At 37.6% G+C, this 27,828-nt stretch overlaps 1 protein-coding gene across 1 annotated transcript in view; it reads right to left on the bottom strand.

Moving 5' to 3' along the window:
- Positions 1-27,828, bottom strand: part of ipo11 (importin 11) — a 136,005-nt gene that overhangs the window by 98,824 nt on the left and 9,353 nt on the right. The window contains exons 3-9 of the mRNA XM_023958341.1: positions 24,630-24,730; positions 21,601-21,673; positions 20,212-20,415; positions 13,213-13,345; positions 13,009-13,067; positions 5,790-5,838; positions 127-197 (exon numbers count right to left, since the gene is read on the bottom strand). Of these exons, the coding sequence (XP_023814109.1) occupies positions 127-197; positions 5,790-5,838; positions 13,009-13,067; positions 13,213-13,345; positions 20,212-20,415; positions 21,601-21,673; positions 24,630-24,730 (690 nt within the window). The remainder of the gene's footprint in view (positions 1-126; positions 198-5,789; positions 5,839-13,008; positions 13,068-13,212; positions 13,346-20,211; positions 20,416-21,600; positions 21,674-24,629; positions 24,731-27,828) is intronic.

Raw genomic sequence — 27,828 nt, forward strand, 5'->3', positions numbered from 1 at the left:
AAAAAAAAAAGTAATTTTTGGCTGTCAAAAGAAGAAAAAAGTTGCGTAGAGCATCAAGCACTTTATTTTTGCAGCTTACTGGTGAATACACCACTCATTACAAATAAATGGAGCAACTGAACTTACAACTTTAGTGTAGAGGATGATGGTCTTTTCCAGCTTTTCTCGGCACGTGCTTTCTGGACCAACCTGACGACCTGAAAAACAATACAGCCCCATTTGAAATGCAAAAAAAAAAAAAATCCAAAGATGCATACAATTTATTAAATACCTTTCACTGTTTGAAGTCACCTTGAACTTTGTTCAGTGAAATTACTAAACAAGTGTTGCATGTCAGGCATTAGCTGTAATCAGACAGCCGGTACGAAACACCTTTGCAATTCAGTGTTTTCCATTTCCTGTGTGAACTGCACAACAGAAAGACACCCCACTCCACCCCCTTTTCTCTAACAACTGTCAGCTAAAGCAAGAGTAAGAAAGGCAAACAAGGGTTGTTTGAATAGGTGAGCCAGAACAGTAGGGAAAACACATTGGATCTTAATGAGGTCGCTGTCACTCAACTGATCACACGGCGCTGTGTGTAAGCACACATCGATGAGGCACTAAACCTTTTCATTTACTCTGTGTGAACAGCTCAAGGGAAAAGCAGCAGTTAAACAGAAATGTCTTTTTTGCCAATAGGAAGCATCTAAAAAGTAAAATGCTGTCACTTTTCAGTTTTACAGTTCTGGTCTTAAATTTATCTTGAGAATCTCTTGTGAGGATAAAATGTGCACTTGACAATTTTAAAACCCCCAAAATAAGAGAGCTTATAGTAGAATGGCGACCGCCTGTAAATTTTAATATTGAATTCTAAAGTGCAAAATGTATTTTCAGATATAAGCCAGAACTGCATATTAAATAGTAATTGAGAATTGCATCTTACTTTAAATTATGACTTCAAAAAACTTCCATACTTTTCGGTTCATTCCTAGTCTCTTTAACTTTGTAACTTTCCTCCACAAAGAAAATTTTGCAAAACATTGCTTAACCTGTAGTAAAAATACATCATGTTAAGGTCAGAAAACCTCTACCTTAACAAAAGTTTAAGAAACATTAACAAAGTTGTGCATTTCGTAAAGTTAAATATATACACTTCAACAGTCGATACGACATATTTGAAGAAGAGAAGTCATAGAAGTGTAAGCACTGAGGCAGCAGGAAGGCATCAAATTCATTTTTTTGATTTACTCTCTGTTCTTGGGTTAAATGCCCAATTCACCTTGCTGTTCCATCATGTTACTATGGACTCAGTGGTGTACATGGAGTACAGAGATAGAACTCCACAATAAATGAGCCAATGGCTCTAAAATAAAATTTGACCCCATAAACCCACTTGCGAGGCTAGAACCAATAAAGATGTCCCATGTGCTTCATTTTCTATCAAATCAGCAGACTTTAAAGTCCGGGAAGCCTCAAATTATTGAGAACAGGCCAAGTCATCAGTCCCTTTCACATTATACACGACCTCATTTCAGTCAGCAAATACTGATTTGACGGTAGAATTTAGTTGCTCGGCCTAAAACTGCTTGCCTCATTCATTTTGTATTTTGTAAAGCTTAAGCATTATGCAAATCTATACCGAGCTACATCTTATTGACGATGTGTCCTTGCAATTATTTGTAGGTGTGTGACATCCACCAATGTTAGCAAACCTCGTACAAAGTTATCAAAGTCATTACGATCAAATGTCCATATCAACCAGACCGTCAACGGACACCACTAATCCGATGACAAAAGAACTAAAAAAAGCCATTCCTTATTTCTGACTGATGCATGACTTTGCAAAAAAATAACAGGTTTCATCAATAGAAGTAATGGAAATAGAAAGGTGACCCCAGCTGGCGAGTGCACATCAAACAGGAAGACTCAGACGTCTGAATGAACCACAAAAGCTTGTCCGAAACCATATGCTTATATAGCTTATCAGGCTGTGCAGAGCTGATATGTTTCCGGTCCGGCTATGAGCTCCTTGATGGTTTCCTCCTCCTTTCAGCTGCAAATATCAACAGGGCCCTGATCCTGTCTCCACTGCCATCACCCGAGTGAATATTGGAACTGATGGTAGTGGCTGATACCTGAAGTCATATTTTTTACTAACATAAGCTGCAATAGCAGCTCAAGGAGTAACTGTTTCGCGTATATTCTGGACTGCAATGACCAAGTTGGATAAAAAAAAAAAAAGTAAAATCCCACTTTTAGGTAAAATCAAACACAAGTTTTAGCATTGGAACCACAAGACATTTAGTAAAGTCCTTCACATAAAAAGATACTTTTGCAGTTATTTGGAATAATTTGGACATTAAATGGTAGTTTTTGAGTTAAGGACTGTAGTCTGTTTAATAGTACAAGTTTTCAAATAATCCTATTTATGCTTCAACAGCAATAAACTGATAAAACTGTTTTTTTAACCAATATGTGATCATCAGATCTGTCTTCAACCTTGCTATTACTAGTGAGACACTGTATTTCAATTGATGTCAGGCCTGGTTGCATTCTTTGGACTATTTTTAGAAGGTTTTAGGAGCATCCTGTGTTTTTGCAATCTTTTTATGAACCGTCACATGAACTCCTATGACATATCTAAATAAAATACAGACTGTAACCTGAAGCATTTATTGCTAGTATAACAAAGTTTCACTGCCATGTTCCCATGTTAGGGTGACAGGCAATGAATCATCCCAAAGCCAGAAAGGTTTGGACTGTTGGAGATTTGGACAGAGCTGAAACTGCTCATTTATTTGTGCTATTGTCGACCACACTCAAACCCTCAAACTCAGACCATCATCGATGCTTGATGTGCTGTGCTAATTAATCTTCTGTGGTTCTTGTTAAAAGCCTTAGTGGGATCAATAAAGCTCTTGTTGGGCTCCCAAATCCTACAAATCCCCAAATCTTAAAACTACAAGCCAGTGCTTCTGTAAATATTGTAATAGGACTTTTTCCATGTCCGACAGATTTCTTTGTGTGACTTCCTGAACTCTAAACGTTAAAATAATTTGACTTCTGACTTTCCAACCTGATTTATACATTTTTTTTTAGATTGAAAGATATTTTTATGTCTATTTAATCTTGATCTGCTCACTTTTTTCCAATATAGACACAAAAAAAATTTAATTAGCATTTGATTAGCGAATGTAAATATTAATGCTACCTAAAGCAATACGGGAAGGAGGAAAAAAAAAGTTTTTTAAAAGTTTATCAGGACTTTTTTTTTTTTTTTAAGTTAAATATGTTTTACCTCTTAGCTAAAATTGTTCTCAATTCTAAATGAAACTGGAAAGATAACTGTCCAACCCCTCCCTCCGTAGAGCGCATGGAACCACTTCTCTTACTAGCTTTATTTAGAATGGAGAAAGTCTCCAAGATAAGAGGTGAATCGTCTTTAACTGAAAAAAAAGGGGGGAGGGGGCAGATGAATTTCCAAATAACTATTTCTATTATGGAACCTTCTGGACGAATGAGGCAGGTACTGACAGAATGAGAGTATTTCACATGCTTTTCTATTTTCCTACTAATTTTATGCAATTAAAAAATCATTAAGTTGCAGCATATTTGTCTCACCCAGTAAAAGGTTATCCCCAATTATTGCTTGTTCTCCTATAGCTTCAGCTTACATGGTGTTAATTAAAAACTTTAAAGACTTTAAAGAATTTAATATAAATAATCTAGATTATTAAAAAAAAAACACTGACTTCCTTTTTGATTACTTTTAAAGCATTTAAATATAAGGTTGAGACATGATTGACAGGGGTTTTAGGAAAAACTGTGATGTTTTCCTTGTTACATCTTACAGTCGGCTACAATTTATTCTAGCAAGTTGCAAAGTTCTACGAACTCCCATTTTTCTACACCTTAAAGTACTGATTGCAGCAGAAAGTCTTTACTTTTAACATGAGATGTGCTGCTTTTTTCTATTTTATTTTTTGGGGGGATAAACATTTTGCAGTTTCAATCATAAACAGTTTTTGTACAAAAGATGAAGACACTCAATATTTCAAAAAGAATATACTGAACTGTTACTCTGTCATTCTGTTATTATTATGGACCATAAAACAAAAAAATGTTTTCCTTCTTTTAACCCCGCTTCAAAAGCAGTATGCATGCAGTGACACTTCATTGAAAGACACTTTCAATATAACATTAAATATGAGGAAATTATTAGAAATTATCATCAAAGGAAAGAGTTGCAGAGCCACACTTTACACCTACAGCGTTGCCCACAAAAACATCATTTCAAGTCAAGCAGCTGTCACACACTTTGCACTTCAGATGTGTGGTGGCAATAGTTTGGTGAGAAAACATTTCACAGTAAAAAAAAAAACCTTTTTAATAATCAATCGCTGGAATAAATGTATACCAAGGGGACGTTTATGGACTTTTCAAGAACACTTTGTAAACTAGGAAAACCTAATTGCTTTGCAATGCAGAGGTGTAAAAGCTAAATAATGCATTAAAGTCTTTCTTATGAACTGTTACTTTAAAAGATAAACTCTTTTTGGAAAAGAAAATATTTTATTTCTAACAACATATGAATAAAACACAATGAACATGTTTATGCATCTTGGAATTTTTTCCAGTTTTTTTTTTAATCTTTAGAGCACAAACATAACTATATATTTTTATCGTAACAACTCTAATGTTTAAATAAAAGTTTAATAAAAATTCAAATGTCTACAAAAAAATCATTGATCCCCAAAGCAGTCACTGTGCTTAATTATCAACAGCAGTTGTTTTAAACTGTATGTGGATGGTGCAGTCTGTGATTTTTATTGTTTAATGTATTTATTAATTTTCCAAGCTATTTTAATAATTGTATTCATTTTATTATTTATTTAAAGATGAATTCTTGTTCATTGAACAGACAATAGTTTCTATGTAGTTATCTGTTCCTATGTGGTCAACCACATCGCAGAATTACTTAATATATCTCATAAAATAACCGTATAACTCTTAAAGAGAGTAATAGCAATGAAATAATTAAATAATAATTTATGGTTTCGCAAGAAAGCTAAACGTCTGACTCCAAGTAAAGACCAATGACTTTCCCTAGAGAAGATGGGTTTCCATTTGGCATTTCACCTCATTTGTTTAGGTTCATTCAAGAAAGCCAAAAGGTTTAGGAAGATAAAAAGAAAAAAAGTTGGTTTAATTCTTTGCAGGTTTATGAAAAACACAGTTGTTAACAAATGTTTTTTTTTTTTTAATCACTCAAATGCCTTATTTGTTGGTGGTCCAGTCAATAATTTGTAAATTTTTGTTAGCTCAAGTGAGCAGTACTCCAATAAAAAACATCAATGAAGGGAAAAATATGCAATGCCAACACTAAACAGGAGCACAAACAGGAGATACAAAGTATATCCCTTCTAATTGGAAGGTTGGTAGTTTGATTCCCCACATTGACAACCAACCAATCAGTCAATGAAACCCCACAATACTTTCATTCGCTTAAGAAAACCAAACAACAGAGCTGGAAAAGCATTACCTGGGATCATCAAATCAATCTCAAAAGTTGAGGGTAACAAACAAATACTTTTTAAAAGCTTACTTCATAAATATCTCAACTTCATCTCAACTTTTAATTTGATGATTACATTATGCAGAGATCTGAAAAGGCTGCTTCTGGCTGTCATATAGTATCTTCGACTGTAAGCGTGCATCCTCTGGAGACATTAGATAAAAAACACTGATGGGTGTATTTGTTTGCTGAGATCAAAGCAGAGATTCGGGATAGAGGAGCAGGTACTCACAGCACTCCAAGAACTCTTTCAGTCTTTCAAACACTGCATTCAGGAAGCCCTAAAAAGAGAGATACAGAAAAGATGAAATGAAGTTTAATCTTTTTCTACATTTCTGTACCTTCAATCACTCAAGACAGCTTCACGGGGATTTCAGGGGAGCTTATACACTGGAACATAAATTGTGCTCATGTGAGCGTGGGCACTCTTGCCACTGGGATTATAAATAAAACTGGCTGGCTACACAGTATAAAAGAGAATCAATTTGCTGTGGCCGGGTGTAGTAGTGGCTTAGAATGAGAAATTAGATGATAGATGGAGGCGCTATCTATTTAATTCGGCATTAATGTTATCCATGAGGTCAATAGGAGCATCATTAATCACAAGACCAGCAAACACATTTCAGACAGCAGCTCCAGCTCCTAGCAAAGTAAGGGCGGAAAGAGGAGTGCCGCAAGAATGAGAAGAAAGAGTGGGTAAGTGATGATGGAAAACAGTTCACGACAGGCATTTGTGAAGCTACTGAAAACATTTTTTGATAAATGGCAGAGGAGGAGCGAATGCGATCAAAATGAATCTGTCACAAGGTCTAACAAAGTAAGACCGGTCAGGCCCATGACACTGCAAAAGAATGCAAAAGGATTGTGTGACAAGTTAAAAAAAAAAAAAAAAAAACAACAGAAGAAAAATAAAAAATACATACACCGGTACACTGGTTCTTATGAGTGTGAAGTCTGCGTGCAAATAGTCTGAGGTATTGGTTTTTGTTGGTATAAATTCAACAATAATAGGGTAGTCCATGATGAAAACTAAAGTTTCCAAATATGTATTAAGATTTTATCCTCAAAAATTTCCAGAATCGATTCAATTCGATTCACCAATCCCTGGATCGGTTCAATTCGGTGTTTACACATTTAGACATATTTGTATAGAAACACAATATTAATCTATATATTTTTTGAAGATATTCATATTAATCTGATAGAGGTTATTCACTGTAAATTTATTTTAGTAAATGAATAAGCCAATGAGACTTTTAACACCATCCAGTGTTCCATGTTTTGTCACATAGAGAAGTTCCAACAAAACTGTGCAGATCATTATGGCTATGTTTGTATTCCCACCCTAATCCCTTGATTCTAAAAAAAACGATATACTGTGGGACTACGTAGTACCCTGGATTTTAAAAGCAATTGAGTGGGCGACGCACTGATTTTGTGTTGGGGAGTCCGCAAGAGTCCCGACATCGCGACTCCTGCTGCTTCATCACAGCGGTGATCAAAAATCCCACACCATCACAGCTCTACTCCAGAGCAGTTTAATAAAGAATCCGTCACTGTTATTCTGGGGGAAACCTTTTATTACTGTTCTCCTTCACTCCGTAACACCAAACATGAATGCGCACTGCTAGAGTGCGATGAATATCACTACATGATTTTTTTGCTGGTTCATCACCGCGGTGATCAAAAATTCCACACCGTCGCAGCTCTCCCTGTGGGTATTTAAAGCTGTTCATTTAGTCAGCAATGTATGCTAGGTGAGCAATAGCATTCGCCATTCTATGAGAAATGCCATTATACATTAGCATCAAGCTAGCAGACTTTAGCTTTACTGCTTTTATGCGTTAGGTCACCGGAAAATGAAAGGCAAAAAAGACTGATCTCTTCTTTAATGGATCGAGTATTAATCTACTAAGCTTGGATCGATTCTGATTGATTTATCAATTTTATTAACCCAGCCCAAATATACTGTACTTACAAAGTACAAACTGCTTTAACATGACCAACCACACAAACCACACATCTTAAAATTGGCTTTCTTAGTCTAGTTTTGTCGCTCATAGTGTCTTACCAAGAACACTTTGACACATGGGCGGGAAGAGGCGGGAACCAAATCTGTGATCTTCTGATCAAACGTTTACCGCTCTACCTCTGCATCACGTGGATGCAGAGGTGAAGTAACCTTAAATCATCCGATCCAGTAAAAGGAGCAAGGATAACTGGAAAATGAGCAGGCTGATAGGTCTTAGAGACCACAGTTGAAGACTACTGCTGAAAAGGAACCCGTAAAGCCAAGAGATCAAAGGGCCAACTTTTAAGCAATTGACATCTGACCTTTCTATGGCTCTAGACCTGAGGACTATTGTTTAACAAAAATCAAGCCAAAAAGAATATTTATTTATCCTGTGAGCATTTTTGTAGACAAAAAAGCACTACAGTCCAAAAGGAAGCTTATGGCAGCATGCATTTCACTACGATGGTCCACTTTAATTTTGTTTGGTGTTCCATCCAAGACAGGATCGCACCAGTCTGCCAAGGAAGGACACCATCAACCTACTGAAAGATAGGAAATGATAATGCTTCATTAATATTATACTAAAAAAAAGGGATGACCCAAAATTTCACTTTAACTTTTTATCTTACTTTAAAGGTTGTAATTTCATGTACTAAAGATTGTTTTTCTAAAGCACTATGGAATTCACTAGGCCTGCACAATAAATCGCAAATTATCATTATCGCAATAACAAGCTGTGCAATATGAATATCGCAAAAGATGGCGTAAATTGTGATTAATGGTAACTTTTAATGTGCTAAAACAATCTTATGGTGGCTTGAAATATTTAACCAATCAAATAAATCCCTTTATGCATTTGACCATTTGGATGGACCGCTTTTATGTTAGATGTTTGCCTCCCTATATAAACTAAGGTCATTTGGAGCGTCATTTAAGGTATGTTGACTCTTTTTTAAATGAAGCTGTTGGAGCAAAAAAGAAATGTTTTTGGTTGTTTTGTTATTTGTTCTTGTATCGCAAGTTATATAGTCATCGCAATACTGATCACTGATATCGCTAATCCCAAGTTTTCCTTATATCGTGCAGCCCTAGAAGTCACTGATTGAGATTTTTAACTAACAATTAACAACAGCAGCTCAAAAAAAGGAGTGGAAGGAAGAAAAAATTCCCACCCCTTAAAAATTCACAAAATAATAATATAATATATTGAAGTTGGCGTCTATTCATATGTAAAATAATCATTTGAGATATCACTACCATCTTTCAATGTCTATTATTCATTAAAACATTAACCATTAATGCATCATTATAACTGTATCAGAACTGTATAATTTCACATTTTCAAGTGCCAAAAGTCTTTATACTTGGAATTATTAATTATTCTCATTTTGTTGAAAGTCTTGAGTGAAAATGTACTTCTTTACATTCTTAGGTGACAAACCTGTCAGAAAGTTAGAATCCACAAATTATAAATCTATTAACTCAATCAATCAATCAAACTTTATTTATAAAGCACTTTTCATATGTTAGATTACTGATTAGAGAATCTAAGGAGAATTTTGGTTCTAAACAAATGTGTATTTGAATCTCCATCACGCAGAGCTTAAAAGTCTATCAAGAAAAATGAAGCAAATCATCCGCAAAAAAGGTGTGAAAAAGTAATAGTGTGAGTCTGTGTGAAACCTGGCAGTTACAGCTTTAGTCCCGGTCTTGTGTTGTAATGTTGCCGATGTGTTCATTGAAAAACTGGCCTGATCAGAGGGTAAATGTCTTCCCCTGGCATGAAACTGCTTGCTACACATTTCCACACAGAAGATGAATGTCAGAAGCTGCTGCCACAGGGCTGTGAAACAGTCACAGTTCAGTCACAGATGGCTGTCATTCAAAAAAAAAAAGTTTTATTTCAACCATCTGCCTAGAAAATCAAACACATGAATTCCAAAAGTGTTTGCGAGTGAGAATAATTATCAACTCAAAAAATTAGAACCCAGCCAATCAAGCCCAAAATTGAAAACACCTGTGATGTGAGAATCCACATCTGCTTGGATTATCATCTGGAAGGATACTGAGTCCAAAGCTTAAATCTGGCATCAGCAAAGCCCAGCTGATTTGGACAGCAATAAGCAGTTACCTTGAACATCAAAGTGAGACTAGAAACTTTAGAAAAGAAAAACTTCAGTGTCATATGCTCAAAAGACGTGTTTCTTAACATGAAATCATTAAAGATGTAGGATTAGTATGATACAAAGCACTGCGGTCTAACGACTCTCTGAGGTTCTCATTTAAATCTTAGTTAGTGCATTCCTGCCTTCATTATTTTTTGAAGCTTTTTTCCTGCTTCAGTTTCAGACTGTAGATAAGCTACTGTAGCTTCATCCCCAAGGAAGGGATTGAGAGAGTATTACCCACAGGTGTGAGTTTGCACTGCTAGCCCTGAATCGCCCATCGAGAGGTGAGCTGCTGGAGTGGTGACCTGTCCATGATGCATTACACTCTCCCCCGAGAAGCCACACTGCTCCAGCAGTGTTAGAGCAGTGCATAGAAGGAATATCTGTCATGATCAGGTCAATTCTAACACGTTTTTATGGGCTTTTTTTCCTAAGTATTTATCAAAATGTTGTTTGACTTTTTTGTTTAAATTTAAAGACCCCCTTCGATCATCTTTTGTGCTTTTTTAAAAGCGTTCTCAGTGGTTTTTTGACTACGATTCTGCTGTTTTTAACCAAAATTTAAAAAATGGCATTTTCTAGGACCGCTGGCAAAGATCAACCCCGTCCCCCTTTCTCGCTCTCTGTTGCCGATAGCTCCAAGCAGGGAGCTTGTGGCCCGCCTAGTGTATTTTGTATGTCACAAATAACGTAAGCTCCTTTTCAAATGGCATATGTTATTCAAATTAATGTGAATTAGGAGCTGACAAAAATATACTGTAGCTTAATTTTCTTTATGTCCTCATCATCAGAAAAATCCCACAAGAGAATGTTAAAGAAGAATAAACTATTTTCTTTGGATTGGGTCTTTAACTCGTTATTTCATCACTAAAAACTTAAATTCTGTGATATTATTAGGACTCCTCCATTATAGGATCCCTAACAAGAGTTTCTATCAGAGTACATTTGGAAGACATGTTCACCTAAATAGTATGTTTAATCTTAATTTTGAAAAGTGCAAGACTCCTCTTTTGTATAAATGCAACTCTGTGTGACAGAAAACAGGCTGTAGCTGTAGGAATTCTAAACCACTGCTCAGCTCTCACCGGGTTTGGACAACCAAATGCTGTATTCAGAAAAATAAAGTTCCTTGAGATTGTTATCTAAAGATTTAAAAAATGGTTGCCAACACATCTCGGTGTCTTTAGATTCTGCTCTCTGGTCACAGTCAAACTCTCTCAAACATATTCCACTGCAAATAATCTCAACACGTCGAATGTTGTTGTATATCAGGTGAAAAAAGGCTCACAGAGACAATACTGTGAGACTGCAGAGACTTACAAAGCTTTAACACCACAGAACAGGCTGTCCCCTGGATCTGAGCAGCTGAGGCTTAACGCTTGTAAACTTGTAACTTGACAAGGCTCATTATTATTACAAAAGCAGGTCTGCAGTAATTAGCTTACAACAAGGTTGGCAGTTGTTTAACCCGTTTGCTTTATGCATTTAAGGTATCCAACAGAGTGAGTGAGGTGGCAGCAGTAGCTTTTTTTTTTTTTTTTTAGAAAACAGACCACCACCTCTAATTAACACTGTACAATAGAGAAGAATGGCATATAAGGAGGAGGAGAATGAGGGTCTAAGGTCTGTTTATTTCAGTTTAGTAATCAGCTATTGTTTTTTATTACTAATTTTATGTTTTGTACAATTAGTGAAGCCCGTCTTGTAATATTGGGCTTTGTAAATAAACCTGAATTGAATTGAAAATACTTGGCACTTTTCACCCAAAGCACTTTACATTTACCCATGCACACACATTTACAAGGCTGAGCTGCTATGCAAGGCGCTTACCAGATCACCAGAGGGAACTTTAGAGATCTGTGTGTTGCCCAAGGACACTTCCAAAAAATGAGCAAACCCACAACCCTTCGATCAGACTTCAACATGCTGAAAACCCTCATTCCAACATATTGGAGTCAAAGTATGCTGCCATAATCAATAAACTGCTTAGAGATACAGCCCAATGAAAAGTGTGTTTTTAACATATTTTCGTTGCATTTCTCTCCGGATGGAGGACATTTATAAGTATCATTTATATGTATCATACCAAGGTCTCACCGCTGCCCCCCCCCCCCCCCCCCCCCCCCCCCCCCCTACCCCATGTACATCTTTGTCTTTTCCTCCTCGTCCATGCTGGCATCTGGCTCAAAACTGTGCGGCTGGATGGCTCCAATATTGCTTGCCATTTTATTGCGCCGCTAATGTTAGCTTGGTGCTATAAGATTGCACAGAAGTGCGCAAACCAAAACCTGTTAATGCACTGTTCCATTCACGTAGGTCCATTCATTTGAAGTTGCAAAAAGTGATGAAAATGTCTACATCATTAGAATTACAAACATTTGGGGCAGAACACATAAGAGCCCCAGCTACTTTTAAAAGACCAGGGCAACTAAAAGAATTAAAAAAGAACACTGCAGATGTCAGCACATTAAAAGACTAAAGAAGAGCCTCAGGTTAAGCGACACAATTATTTCACGTACAATGCTCACCAGATTTCTGCCCAAAGGTATTTCCGACAAAAGAGCAAAGATGTGTCATCGCTGAAATCATGGATAGTCATTTCTAAAAACATCATATGTCTAAGTTCATGTCTGCCCTAAAACAATAACGGAAATGCTGATCCTTCATCTGTGACTTCATGATAAAGGGGTGGAAGGAAATCCAACCTAGAATGAAAACAAGGATAAAAAAGGAGCCATCTATGGTAACTTGACGACCAACGGAGCTTTAAGTAAAGGAACATGGGAAACAATACTTGTTTAAAAATTGGAAATAAAAAAATTAGATCATATAAAAGGTCTCCACACTTGGAAATAAACAATCACTGTACAGTATGTCATCACAGCATAATTTCAGTGAGTGAGTCGAAGCCAATTATTTTATGTTAAGATGCCTGAAATCTAAATATGCTGGAATCTGGAACAAGACTTCAAAGGAACGAGACATTTTGGTAGAAATGACTCAATTAACTCTGAGCTGCAGGGGAACTAAAGCACATGCTTACCCCCCCCCCCCCCCCCCCTCCTTTTTTTAATGCAGATTGAAACTAAATTAAATTATAGTTTCACCAAGTTGTTTCACCCCGAGAACAGTGGAATAGAAATCTTGACTTTTTGAACCCAGGCAAAGTTTTAGGCACTTTATCCCCTTAGGAGCGTCCACATTTTTGGAAAAAAAGGAATCATATTGGAAGTTTGACAATTAACAATATTAAATCCGTTGATGCTTACCATTACTTCCATATTCTGTTGGGGCTCTTGGAATCCATGGACTGTTAATTTACGAAGCACTGAGGGACAGAGAGACACAACCAACCAGGGGTATTACTACTGATGAAACAGGTCATTTTTTTTAATAAAATGAAAACCTTTTTATTACTTCTTAAAATATGATTTTGTATATGCTTACATCAGACCTGTAAATATTGTGGCTACCTTTAAGAGAGAGCAGTGTCCTCTCCAGTGAGCTGAGTGCTGTGGGCTCATCTCTGGCATAGATTTGCTGGAGGAAGCAGTCTGTGTGATGACTCCATAGGGAGCATGCAAAGCTGTAGATGCCTGACGCCAGCTGCAAACACATTCAAAGTACAGTAGGAATACAGCCATACTATTCTGGATAAGAACAAGCCTCTGGGTACATTTTGTTGAACTAGAACTCCAACACGTTTGTATGAACACTGCAGATTCAATGTCCCACTATTTGATGCACTGTGTTACATTACACTGTGTAGCACAATAGTGATCAGATATAAACTGTATAAAAATAAGGTTATATTACATATTTTGCCAGAGAAGCATTAAAAGACAAAATAAAAAGAACAGATGGATTAGGAATACACCATGGATTAGAAAATATGGAATTAAACCAATGTGCAAAAGCAAACAGAATTCTGGATTAGTCTTTGATGGCTTCCTAATAAACATCCCAGAAATGATAGTCAAGAGAGTCTCAGTGTCAACACATATAGGAAAATTGTTGCCAAGAAAAACACTTTCAGATCAATTTCAGTGTTAAAGTTATTGAAAAGACTGGGTTAGTGGAACCAATCCATACATTTCAAATACAGAAAGAAAATGAAATGCTGTCAGAGGAACCGTGTGTAAAAATTGACATTGGTTATACCAAGGGTGGTCATTACGTCGATCGCAATCGATGGACATGTTGAGAGATCGCGGCCATCAAAGATAAAGAATATAAATATATATATTATTTTTTTATCTGTCAGCGAATCATCATCCTCACCCTGAAGTACGTCACTTGATTGACATGCAGAACGGCCAATCGAACATCCTCTGATGCATCACTGCACATGCATGTTTAAATACACTGAGCGCAAATTCCTTCTGCCAGCGGGTAATTCCACACACACACACACACACGAAAGTAGCGTGCCAAAAGTGTGGGCACCCCTGGGTTATACTGAGGAGTTACGAGTCAAATCTCAGAGCCGAAAAGACAAATCACTGCTTTTAGAGCAAACGCTTTAACAGAATCTGTGAGATGGGCAAGTTTCTTCCGAGAAATTTCACTTCAGCGTGCCTAAGAGTTCCAAGTTAACCTCATCAGTGGAAGCTGAAAGTGGTTTGCACGGTAATAAAAACAACCAAAGCTTTTTCAACATTGTTATGTTTAAAATTTATGAGAATGTGCATGTGTGTCGACAGTAACCAAATTAAAGACCCTCTCCAGTGGAAATTGTGTTTTTGGTGTTTTTAACATTTCTTGGCATTTTTCTCATGATGAGGAAAATTTATTAAGAAAGTTCAGCTTAAAATAGTATAGTAGAAATAGAGTACCGGGATTTCTTTAATCAAGTCGTTGAAAAGGATAGTTTTTGTTAAGTAGAAAATACAATGGGCGGGTCACAAGTTCCCTGCTCTGTTCCTTCCTGAGACATTTACTTGTGGACAACCAGATCCATGTGTGTCGCCGTTTGCCTTGTCTCAGCTGGCATCTTGCTCTGCCACAATGGTCCCACCCACAACTCAGAGGCAAATTTCTAATGGACTACTGATGCTCCGCAGAAACTATATCCTAGAAAATGACTAAAGTTTTATGATTTCGGCTAAAAACGGCACAATTATAATTAAAAGATCACTGTGAAAACTTAAAATAGATCTAAATAGAATTGGAGTAGGACTTTAAAAGGATAATTGAAGCCTGGCTTAAAGCAAGTTTGGTTAGACATCTCTATATGCAAGCAAACTTTACATGTAATAATAATATTGCTACATTATCAGCATCAGCAGGTATGAACATTTCAGCAGAAACACTGAGCTATTATCACCATAAAGCGTTCATAGCACTAGTGCAACTGCAACAAACTTTAACACGTTGACTGTTGTAACAATCTGTGTTTATTGCCTCTTTTAGTATTTTTACACACTAATGAAAGCTTACCTGCAGCACTAACATTGGATAAAAGATCCCGCTTGAAATAAAAAGCATCGACCTCCCACCAAATAATGGATGGCGTGAACAGCTGCTCAGTTCAGTGAACAGGAGTAAGGCGGCATCGGAGCGCACAGCTAAGCAGTAAAAACGAAACCCACTAAAGGTTGTTAATCTTCCACAGAAGGGAAAGAGAAAATATCCTTGTCCAAGGAAACCTCCTGGAGTCAACTTCATTGACTCCACTCTGAATCATTCATTCATTCACTTCTGTTTTGGCGGGCCATCCCGACCACTAGAGAGCTAAAACCCAGGCCAGATTCAACCAATTGATAGACTGGATTGGCAAACAGTAAAATATGGGAATGGGTTTCTTACCTTTAGTAGTATTTTTTGATGAACAGCAGTTAAATAAAGTGAACATTAAATGTGTTAAATGTAGTTTATTTAGAAATAGTAAGCCGTGTCGTTTTGCTTGCTGCAGATTTGGTTTGTGGCAAGAACCACCGGTTTAACTCTGTGATCTTCTGAAAATAAAAATTAAAAATTCCCATTTATCATCTGTTTTCGCTAACGTGTCTCGGAAAATTTCGGCATATATCCATCCTATCCAGCCTTCCTATAAACATATGGGCTGCAAGTGTCAAAATATTCTTTCTTCAGCAGATGGAAAGAAGAAAAAAGGAATGAACCGACTAAACGGACAACAAATTCCATGACACACATAATCAAAAAGCTCCTCATATGCTGCAACAGACGTGCAAGCGAAAGAAACTGTTAGTCTGGAGTTCGCAGTAAATGAAGCATGCGGCCTCAAAGGCCGTTTGCTACCAAGCCTGATAATTACATGATATGCTTTTTCCACATTCATAAAAAGAGCCATCGGTAAGGCTAAAAGGTGAGGCTTTTCAAAGGTTAATGTAATTTCCTGTGGTAGACTACAGTTCCTATCAAAAACCCAGGATGCACACAGCTCTGATAAACATTATGAAACAAGAATGGCAGAAAATGAAAGGGGTCTAGTCAGAAACGAAATTTGTACCAATATGGCTCCTATAATTTCCAATAAAATGAAACTTCTCTGCAAATCCTTGATGGATTCTAACAATCATATGCAGAATGGCATCTGGTTGTTTACAAAGCTGGAAACCAAAGACTGAGGCATCATTACTAATATTGAATTTGGAGAATTTTTGGCATAAACCAAGAAGAAAGTGCAGTGCTTCACAAGTAAACACTTTTCCCCTTCTGGGTAAATTATTGGGTTTAAACAGCTGAGCTGTAACAAAAACCAGCACAACAAGGGGTGCGTGGATAATTTTGTCTTTCAATAAAAAATGTTTGAAAAAAATCTAAAGATGATTTCGTTATTAGTTCACAAAACTAACTACCCAAGGAAAATGCCGTTTATTTCTTTAAAACCCCATTCTGTGCAACATTGACGCCACATTTTGCTTTGCAGAGCAGAGCGGCAAACAAAAGCAGCTGTAGAGCAGGAGTTGTGTGTAGACACACAACTTTGCGATGGGACACGACACAGAGGAATGACTGGAGTGTTTGGAGCTGACACTATAGTAAGTCAAATGACCGCTTCCTGCAGCCGGTGGACAGGAGGGCTTTTCCAGATGCGTGTCACACCTCACTAAGGCCGGGCAGTATTGATCTATAACAAATCTCTGCATTTTTCTGATAAAGTAAAGTTGTAAAAATAAATTAATTAATTAAACTAATTCAGAAAAATGCAAAGACTTGTGTGTGCTGCCTTGGGATATGCCATATCTTGCCATGTGGCAGAAGTGCTGCCAAAAGCTGCCAAAGCTTGCTGCAATGATGTCGTATGCTAATTACCATACTCCCCCTTCCCTACTTCATCTCATTTGCATTTTGCTGTGCTTCAGCCGCTGCCAGCTCCTTACATCTGGCTGTTTCCAACTTCCCAGCACTGCCCTTCTGTGTTTTAAAACGGCTACAGTCTAAATTTTCTATTCAAACCCCTTTCTAAAATGAGACAACGTAAAAAAATCAGTTCCAAACAGAACCACTTCCAAGCTCATGTTAGGCGGTAGTGTACATCTGGTATTTGTCGCATCTTTAGGGCTTGTGATTCTTTTACTAAGACTGGAAATTAACTCAGGGTAGCAGACAACGATTTAAACAGACAATGATTTAAACAGTTAGATTACTGGCAAAATTACAAATCAATTAAAACTTCTTGGCTTCACCAATTATTAAGATAACCCCATAAACCCCATTTTTTTGTATTGAAATGTGCAGCCTCTTGGCCAGGACTCCCTTGGAAAAGAGGTTTTTAATCTCAATGGGACTTTCCTGGTTAAATAAAGGTTAAATAAGAATTGAAAAATAAACCACCACTAGAAAAATAAAGCAGAAAAAAATATTCTACTTTTTATAAAGAAGAGCACTTGTGTAATGTTTTCAGAAAACATTTAAATTTAGGTTGATCATGGAAAAGGCAAAAAACAAATTTAATATTAAATTTTAATATTTCACTAACTCTTCATTTGAAAATCAACCATTTCATTTTTAAGAGATTTTATTCTACTGTTATGTCTAGTTCTTGGTTGAGTGTTTCGCTGTTTGTCCCACAGGCATATCTGCAGCTATGAGGTGTTAAATGTGCTCTAAAGCAAACGTTTTTGTGGGATCCATAATCTATTATTCTGACTGCGCTGTTGTGTCGGGTTGGGGGGATTGTAGAAATATATACTTGAAATATCCAGATTTTGTTTTCTTCACCACTGAAGTTCCTTTAAATGATGTCTAAAATAAAGGAGAGTTTACTTAACTGCTGCACAGGTCAAAATCAAATGTCAGGAAATATTCTCAGTAAAAGACCCACTCCGGTGAAAATCGAGATTTTGATTATGTTCTTGCGGCATTCTTCAAACATATATAAAGAAAATACAAGCTCAACATTGCATTTCCGAGTATTTCCTTACAGAAATCGGAAAAAAAATGGAAAAAAATGCAATGGGCAGGGGAAGGGGGGCGGGGTTGCTCTGCTCAACGGTCCTGCTCACAACCTGCAGGCAAATGAAATGAACTACTGCAGCTCTGCGGAAACTAGATCCACAAAGCACAACTTTTGATTTAGGGTAAAAAGAATTAAATAATAATAATAAAATAAATAATAATAATAATTATTTTGTTTTCATGTATCTTTTTGTTTAGTCGGTAAATTTCCCCTTTTTTTTCTTTTTACTTTTGTTCATACATAAAACACTTTTTCCCCATTTTATTCTCTACAGACGTAGACGTCTATCAATACAAAAAAAACAGCTTCATTGAATTCACGACATGTGAACTCAACGACTGAATGCACAGCAGAGCTGAAATCTTTCCTACATGCAAAGCCGGCTATGTTGTGACAGAGCAGAGTGCTGCAGAGGCTATTTAATGTCAAAGTCGTCAGTGCATCATCTAAATGGTGCCCAGCTTAATGGGGCTTGGACTCACTTTGTTTCAAGCTGTGCCCTAAAGGCACACATTTTGGCAGGAAGTCTCTGGATGACAGCTTGTTGTCTCAATCAAAGCTTTTTAAGCCCAGTGATCCATCGCTTTTACCTCATTTCTGCATCTGTGAGGCTCCACCTACAACTTTTTGATTAGTTTCATTATGGAGTTACCCTGCACCCCCCCTCCCCCCCTCCAAAATATGTGTTCTATAAAAACCATTAATAGACAAAAACAATGTTTTTACGTATGTCTCTTTAGCATAACCCCACCTAAACAAAGAAAAAACACCCAATAAAGAATTTTATATTAATTTCTTAAGATCTAATTTCCTGTTTGATATGCATGACTGAATTAATCAAAATGAACTACTATGGTAATATAACCCACGCATGTGAATGCTTGCTTATAAGAAGTTGTGGCAAAAATAGTTTACTGCATATGAGTGTGAAGGCGTATAATATACCCCAACAGCTTCACTAATAGATAAAAACTATCTATTTCACATATTTACTTAATTATTTAGAAAAAAAATTATCGGAAAAAGCAAGGGAAAAAGTATGATACCTTTAAGAAAAAAAGACCAAAAAAGAAAAAGAGTTGTGTAAAACCCCAAAAGCCCATTGTATTTAAGTGTAAAGGTGAGGTCCCAAACATAAAAACTAGGAATGTCCTGATCAGGTTTGTGGCTCTGTTTTGATACAAAGTCTTAGATTTTGAGAATTTGCCAATACCGATTCCCAATGAGACCATTTTGAAACACATTAAAAAAAAAAAAGCAAGATGAACAGAACCAGGTTTGACCCATTTTTAATTTATGAACATTCATCATTTAACACCTCAACAACTGCTCATCTGTCAATAGCTTGATCAATCAAGTAAAAATAGTGCAACTTTCAACTAGAAAAAATAGTTAAGGTTTATCTAGTAAAAATAGGTGATAATTAGTCGTGTGAGAAAGTTTGGTGACTGTAGCTTCAGCATCTTCAGAACTATTCAACATTTTTGATCTATGTGATTCATGTCTCCATGAAAAATCAAAAATATTAAAAACTATTTTAAATCGTAGCATGAATATGATGACGAGTATTTATCAATGTAACCTTTTATATTTTTTACTTTTGTTTTTTTGAGACAGATTTTTTTAAGTTGCTTTTCTCCAGATGTGGCACTTTGTAGACGATCCCTTGGCAGCTGTCTCACTAGCAGGAAGAGTCATTCTCATTCAAAAGAAACTAAAGTTAATCTTTTTTTTCTTTTGAAATACCTTTGTAGCTCATTGTTTGAATTAAAACAAAACAAAATAGACACTTGTTAGTTTTAAATGTCAATTAAAAAGTTATTGAACCTGTGAACTGTTTTAGTGCTCCTCCTGCTCAAACTAGTGAGGATAACATACATTTCCAATCTCTTTTCAGGATGCAACATCTGATTTTGATCAGGTCTAAAACTACGTGAACAGGCCCAATTTCTGATTCTGTGATTAGATCGGGAAATCACGACCAATCACAGATTAAAAATAAGCAATAAAAAGGAAAACTGAGGAGGAGCCGATATGATAGACTTACATCTTGGAAAAGGCGTTTGTCCTGTGCGAGGCGTTTAGACGCCAAGGTTTTGGTGACATGGTAGAAAGTAAGCAGGGCTCTGTGCTGCTGCAGGCCATCTTGACCCTTCACAGATTCTAGCAGAACAGGGATCAGCTCTGGCCATTGCCTCGGGCAGTCCAGGCGAGCCACCTTTGCTATCAGCACAGCAATCTGGGTGGCTATCTGTTGGAAAACCACAGAGAGAAAGACATCACCACAGGTAAGGACATCAGTCCAGCAGAAGCCAGTCAAGACCAAAAAAGTCTTAAGGTGTTTTAAATCTACAACCTTTTCTTTTTCATGAACAAAAACTGTACTTTTCACACAACGTTATTTAATAGTTTGATGCCCAGTCAAGAGAATGTATCATCTACTTCAATTAAAAAAGGCATTTAAGCTAAAACAAAGGCCTTAAGAGAGCTGCAATGATGTACTGCAAGGTCAGACAGGTGACATCTGGAGGAAACGTCTTTTTTATCATCCATCGTCTAAATAAAAGCCAGTCATTTGTAGATTTACAATCCTCAAGATCCAAAGACAACACTCACTCACATTTACTGGCTTTGGCATCAGAATTCCCTCACAGGCCCCATGAAATTACCTAACCTGACATCTTGTTGAATTTCCTTTACATGCAAAGATAATTGTTGTAACTTTGATCTAGTATGATTGCATTTTTCTCTTTAATTTCCTTTTTCACAAAAACAGCTTTCTGATGTTCTCAGATGTCAGAATTATTATATTTTACAAAAAAATGCATGTTTTATCGCCTCAAAAAAACATTTTCATCAAATACTTTTAATAGTTAGTAAAGCTGGTTATTTTTTATAAACCTTAAAAGTGACCGGTTTCTAAGCTAAATCAATCCTTCAGTTCCACAACTCCTAAATAAACGGTTCATTGAAACTCTCACCCTGAAACCCCTCGCACAAATCCTTGTGGAGTTTCAATTTGGCACAGAGAGGCTGTGACTGGTCAGACATATGGTGCTTAAATTGTATTCATTGCTTGCCACATGGACCCCATCATTCCTAACGGTAAAGAACAGCCTCTGTGGAGTCTAAAGTCCACAAAAGCCTGGATGGATGGCCATCATCTGGGGCCCCTTCCAAACCCCCTCACACAAATGTATTACACTCAGCATGACTCCAGAGTTACTTACTGCAGAAAAACTAAGAGAGAGGTCAAATTATTCATCATGAAACTTTATAGGATAAAATACCCGCATGAATTATGACTTATTTATTTTAAGAAATGGATGCTCCCTGCAGACTAACGTAGCAGAAAGACTTCGATGTTCTTTAAACTTATAGTTTTGTGTCATCTTGATGTAAATCTTGGTCCCTGTAAACCCTCATCCCAGCTGACCTGATTGACAGGCTCATTGAAGTTTGTGATGAGACCAGCTCGCAGTGACGTCTTCTCCTCTTCCGATAATGCACTGTGAACAAAGCAATCAAGAAGATACTCAGAACAAGTGACAAGGCCAGGGAAGAAAAGCAATGTGCACACACACACACAGTCGCAGACGTTTTTGGAATGCACCGACATGAGTGCCAGTACATACAGTTAGAATTTAAATCTAGGACATTCTCAGTGAAGGTAGGACCCGTCTGATTGAGATCACATTACGACTGGATGAATGCACCACAAGTTCCAAGAGATCTTGTGGGATCTTTTTCCTTTCCAAGGTTAAAAACTGTGTTTTGATAAGCAAAGATGGAATAAAAACTTTGCCAAGTCAGTATGAAACTGATTAAATCGTGTAAAATTCCACAGTAAAGGCTGGAGGATTCAATTATGAATAGGGGTGCGATCGAAATAATTAGTTAAGATTGATCCTTCTGAGACAAGTTGTTAATCGTATTGAATTAAATAGACCTATACCATTGTAAAATCGTTTCAAAATGAAATAATCGATATTGGAAATACTATTTTTAGTAGGTTTATTTTACTATAACATAAAAATGACCAAGTGTCATCACAGCGGACAACACACATGATGGCAGCAAAAAATGATCAACTGGCAGTGGCTCAGGCGGTTTAGCACGCCAATGATCGATGGGTCAGCGGTTCCATCCCCGCTCCCCCCAGTCAACTGTTGTTGTGTCCTTGGGCAAGACACCTTACCCTCCCTCCAGTGTGGCTCCACTGGTGTGAGAATGTGCATGAAAGTCTCAGTGATGGTCAAAGAGGCCGTAGGCACATACTGGCAGCCACAGACTGTCATTCTGCCCCACTGCCTACAGTCCATGAACAATGGACACAATGTAAGCGCTTTGAGTGTCTGGAAAAGCGCAGATAAATCCAATCCATTATTAAATATTATTACAGTCCAATGTGTGGAAACACTTTGAATTTAGCAGAGACATGTGACCACACAGTGTGGTAGAATCTTCTAATAATGTTGGTATTACTTTGATGTGGAAAAACAACAGTGGAATGAACTTTATGAAACTAAAATGTGAATGGATTTGCCATGAATTCTTGATTACTTGTTTGTTTGTACACATATGTCAATTACACTTTATTATCTTGAAGGAATCTGGAAAACTTTACCTGCACTGTTCAGTACCCTGGTATTTTTCTATTTATCTGGTTGAATTTTTGGCTAAAGATGTCCTGGATCGGTTTTACGTCAGTGAATTGGATCGTTTTACAATAAACTAAAATAGTCTTAAAAATCATATTGGCAACCACAAATTGTGAAATAAATCAAATTGTTGTTAAAGTGATTTGTTACACGTCTAATCATAGAAAACCTCTGAAGTAAATACATTCAAACAAAGCCAAAGTTGTCTTTTACAACTGCTGCTGATGTCTGACAGATGGCATCTTTCCTATAAAGAACAGAACATGAATCAAGAAGTGATGTGCATTTTTTAAGACAGAAAATGGAAAAGAAGCTTGAAAAAAAAACAAAAACTAATATTTCAAAAATAACAAGGAAGTGAGAAATAGGGGGAAACAAAACCGAGGAAAATAAAACCAATTCCAATTTCAACGGTCTAAGTTAAAACCAAATGAAAGTCCAAGTAATGAACCTTTTTAAAATGGATTTGACAAAATGTCAAGTTCATAACGTGTAATGTATCAATATGGACATTATTCCTTTCAGAGTACATGTTTTTCATCACAGGACAAATATGTTAAGTTAGGGTTCAAGCTTAAGCAAAACTAATTAATGTTAAAAATTGACCAATTGAAACTAAGTTAAATAAACTTGTTAGGAAAACTTTTACCTTTCGTTTACCTCTCCAGGCATCTTCACATATGGTAATTAAAAAGAAGAAAGAAAAAGCATGTTTGAAGATTTTAATGCGTGGAGCTGTGGGAACAGCAGGCTTAACGGTGTCAGAAATACTAAAAGCATTATGATTCACATTTGAAACTTGAATGCATCTTTGGTGTTTTATCTTTGTAGGATTTTTTTCCCTCTTGTGCATTTCCTTCATGACATTTCTACCATTTTCAGCTGTCAAAAACCACCTTGATTGCTACAACATGCAATAAAGTAAATGCAAGATTAAGATTTTCGTGCACGTTTTAAATGTTTGTATATTTGTACATTTGTATATTTTCTCCCTTACTCTACCATAATCCTAAATTAATTTAAAAGCTCTTTTTTTTGGGGGGGGGGGGGGGGGGGGTAATAGGGGTGAGGGAAACCTAAGACAAGTTTATAAAAACAGAAACTTTCAGCTTCAGTCACATCTGAACTTTTGCGGGATTTAAAATATTTATTTAAAATATAAGGAACACTATAATCTGTTTTTGTTAATAATTGGTAATTAACCTAATTTAGGTTTAGAATAAGGAAAGGAGTTTTTCTTAATCCCGATATGTCCAACCCAAGACTGCAAATAACTTCAGTTCAGATTGACATTTAAGAAAAGCTGAAGAACTTTCAAACTTAAAAAATCCCAGAAACAAAAATCAAGAGAAAAGCAACAGTTTGGAGGGTTCAAAGATTGAACAAAGGCAGAATACTCCACCAACCACCACCCTGTGATTTTGAACACCCCAAAGGCAGATGGTGAAACATGATTACTCAAAGACAATCACCATCAAAAATCCTAAAATAAAAAAGAACCAAAAATATAAAATATAAAAAGAGAAACAAAGGTGAGAGGCCAATCAAGAGAGGAAAATGACAACTGATGGTGCAGTAGAAAAATTGTAGGTGTAAAATTAGAGAAACATAAGAAAAGAAAGTTAAAAAAATTGAAATAAACACAGAACAGTTTCGCCTTAAAGCAGGCTACATTGATGGATCCTGACAAAGGCCTCGAATGAAAGCAGGAAAAAAACTACAAAAAAAGGGAAAAGCGTTCATGGAAATATGAGAAAAGAGGACTGGCTATAGTAGAAAACAGGACAGGCGTGCAGGTACTTACTTAGGTGCTACTCTCCTCCAGTATCTGTCAATGCCATTTTTGAAGTACAGCACGGCCAGCCACCTGACATTCACATCCAACATGTGGTTATTGAAGATATTCTGCAATAGAATGAAGGACACAAGTGGGCTGCCTTAGTTCATTTGTTAGATCAAATGCTAAAATCAAGAGTTAAAAAAGAAATACAATACAGTACTTATACAGAAGGATGACAGTCTGTACTATCATTAAATTAAGAAAAAGCAGCATCAAAAATACAAAAACATCAACCTAATTACCAAGGGTATTTTGTTTGTACAAGTTTGACTTTTTGTGTCTAAAAAAGTTGTAAAATGTAAATATGACCCTATGGAGTAAGCCAGATCATTCAGTGTGTAAAGATTTATTATCCTTTTTACAGCCAGAGCCGTGTCTCTATGAAGAGCACAGTAATCCAGACTGGATCCTGGGCTCTAATTTTTCCAGGCACAGGAGCGGCACAGTTTACGGCGCTCTGCTTTTATATGGTTATAAAGCCTCCACCTGAACAGCACAGGCCATTAGCTGAGCTCCACGCTGTACCAGCTTCCAATGTGCTGGTACAAATCAGCCCACTGCCAACTGCTTTTATTAGACCAGTCAGTAAAATACCATCTTGATGGTTCTGGCTGTCACTTGATCAACTGGTCCCGTCTTTTCTTTACGTTCTCTGTAGTGACATGGGGTTAGAGGTTTCTAATCACATGAACCCCTACGGGGGGGCTGACCTGTACAGGTGCTGCGGGTTTTGGGTTGTCCGTGGCCATGGGGGGGGTCGTAGAGAGGACAGCGACATTATAAGTGGACCACAGGTGTGTCTGCAGTTCCCGTGAGGCTCCTCAAAGGACGTCATGAGGATGGAACGTACCATTGTTGTGTGTTTGGTAAATGCTTTGTAATGTGTAAGAATAATGACAGTTGCACACACTAGTGATGTTATCGTGCGGTGCCCTTACGCCACACTCTGGTCATTAGTAAGGTCCCTATAAAACCTTTAAGAAAACCCAAACAACTACACTCTGATTGTCTTATTTTCTAAATTCTAACAGTCAGGCTGTGCACAAGTAGCAAGGCTCCTTGCACTGTTCACAGGATTCAGGGTGGTTAATATAATGAAAAATCCATATGATATGCCTGCGTTTTACCTACTTAACTCCTAAGGAGGAGTTATATAATGTTTAAGTGTTTGCCACAACCTATTGCCCACAGCACACCCAATGAAAAAATGTGTATTAAAGGGCCTACACCAAGCTACTCTAAAGCCTTTTTTAGTTAACCATATCCATGTATATGGTAATATATTACCTTTCGCAAACAAAAAAAACATTTTTTAATTAAATATTTTTTATTTTCTTGAGTTCTTTTCCAACCTGAAGGTGAGACTACTCGATTTGCTCCTTGTGGGCTCCGCCCATTTGATGACGTCAACCTAGAGTCGGCCTCGGCAGCGTATCTGCGTCTCGCCCACAAAAACAAACAACATCCAAACTTGAGCAAAGATGGATGTGCATATTGTGCATATAAGAGGAAAGAGTTTTTGCAAACACAACTATCTCTGCTGAATCTAGCCACAGGGGTTGCAAGCCAGTTACTTCTGTGCCGGTCCCAAGCCCGGATAAATAGAGAGGGTTGCGTCAGGAAGGGCATCCGGCGCAAAAATTGCCAAAATAACCATGCGAATCATCCACAACACTTTAGACATACCGGATCGGTCGAGGCCCGGGTTAACAACGACCGCCACCGATGCTGTTAACCTACAGGGTGTCGGTGGAAATTTGACTACTGTTGGTCGAAGAAAGAGGGGAGGCAGAAGGGTCCGTGGCCAGAGAGAGAAGGGAAAAGGCAGGAACATAGGTTTGAGAATAGGGACTCTTAACGTTGGCACAATGACAGGGAAAGGCAGAGAGCTGGCAGACATGATGGAGAGAAGGAAGGTAGATGTACTGTGTGTGCAGGAGACAAGGTGGAAGGGCAGCAAGGCACGTAGTATTGGAGGAGGATACAAACTGTTCTATCATGGTGTTGATAGGAAGAGAAACGGGGTAGGAGTGATTCTGAAGGGGGAGTTTGTAAACAGTGTTCTAGAGGTGAAAAGAGTCTCAGACAGGATGATGAGCCTAAAGTTAGAAATTGAAGGGGTGATGGTGAATGTAGTCAGTGGGTATGCGCCACAGGTTGGCTGTGAGTTAGAAGTGAAGGAGAGATTCTGGAGTGAGTTGGATGAGGTCATAGAGAGTTTTCCCAGAGGAGAGAGAGTTGTTATTGGAGCAGACTTTAATGGGCATGTTGGTGAGGGCAACAGAGGTGATGAGGAGGTGATGGGCAGGTTTGGTGTGAAGGAAAGGAATCTGGAGGGACAGATGGTGGTGGACTTTGCGAAGAGGATGGAAATGGCTGTAGTCAACACTTACTTCCAGAAGAGAGAGGAACATAGAGTGACATACAGAAGTGGAGGTAGGAGTACTCAGGTGGACTACATCCTATGTAGACGAGGTCATTTGAGAGAGGTTAATGACTGCAAAGTGGTGGTAGGAGAGAGTGTAGCCAGACAGCACCGCATGGTGGTGTGTAAAATGACTCTGGAGGTCAGGAAGAAGAAGAGAGGGAAAACAGAAAAGAAGACCAAGTGGTGGAAGCTACAGAATGAAGAAACTTGTGAGGAATTTAGGCAGAAGTTGAGGCAGGTCCTGGGTGGTCAGGATGAGCTTCCAGAGGACTGGGAAACTACAGCAGAGATTATCAGGGAAACAGGTAGGAAGGTGCTAGGTGTGTCATCTGGAAAGAGGAAAGACGGTAAAGAGACTTGGTGGTGGAATGAGGAAGTACAGGACTGCGTCCAGAGGAAGAGGTTGGCTAAAAGGAAGTGGGATGTAGAAAGGACTGAGGAAGGTAGACAGGAGTACAAGGAAGCACAGCGTAGAGTGAAGAGAGAGGTGGCAAAGGCCAAACAGAAAGCTTACGATGAGCTATATGACAGGTTAGACACAAAAGAAGGAGAGAAGGACTTGTACAGGCTAGCCAGACAGAGAGACAGAGATGGGAAGGACGTGCAACAGATAAGGGTGATTAAGGACAGAGATGGAAAGGTGCTAACAACCCAAGAGAGTGTACAGAAAAGATGGAAGGAGTATTTTGAGGAGCTGATGAACGAGGAAAATGACAGGGAAAGAAGGGAGGAAGA

Source organism: Oryzias latipes, chromosome 9 (genome assembly GCF_002234675.1).
Source record: "Oryzias latipes chromosome 9, ASM223467v1".
NCBI lineage: Eukaryota > Metazoa > Chordata > Actinopteri > Beloniformes > Adrianichthyidae > Oryzias > Oryzias latipes.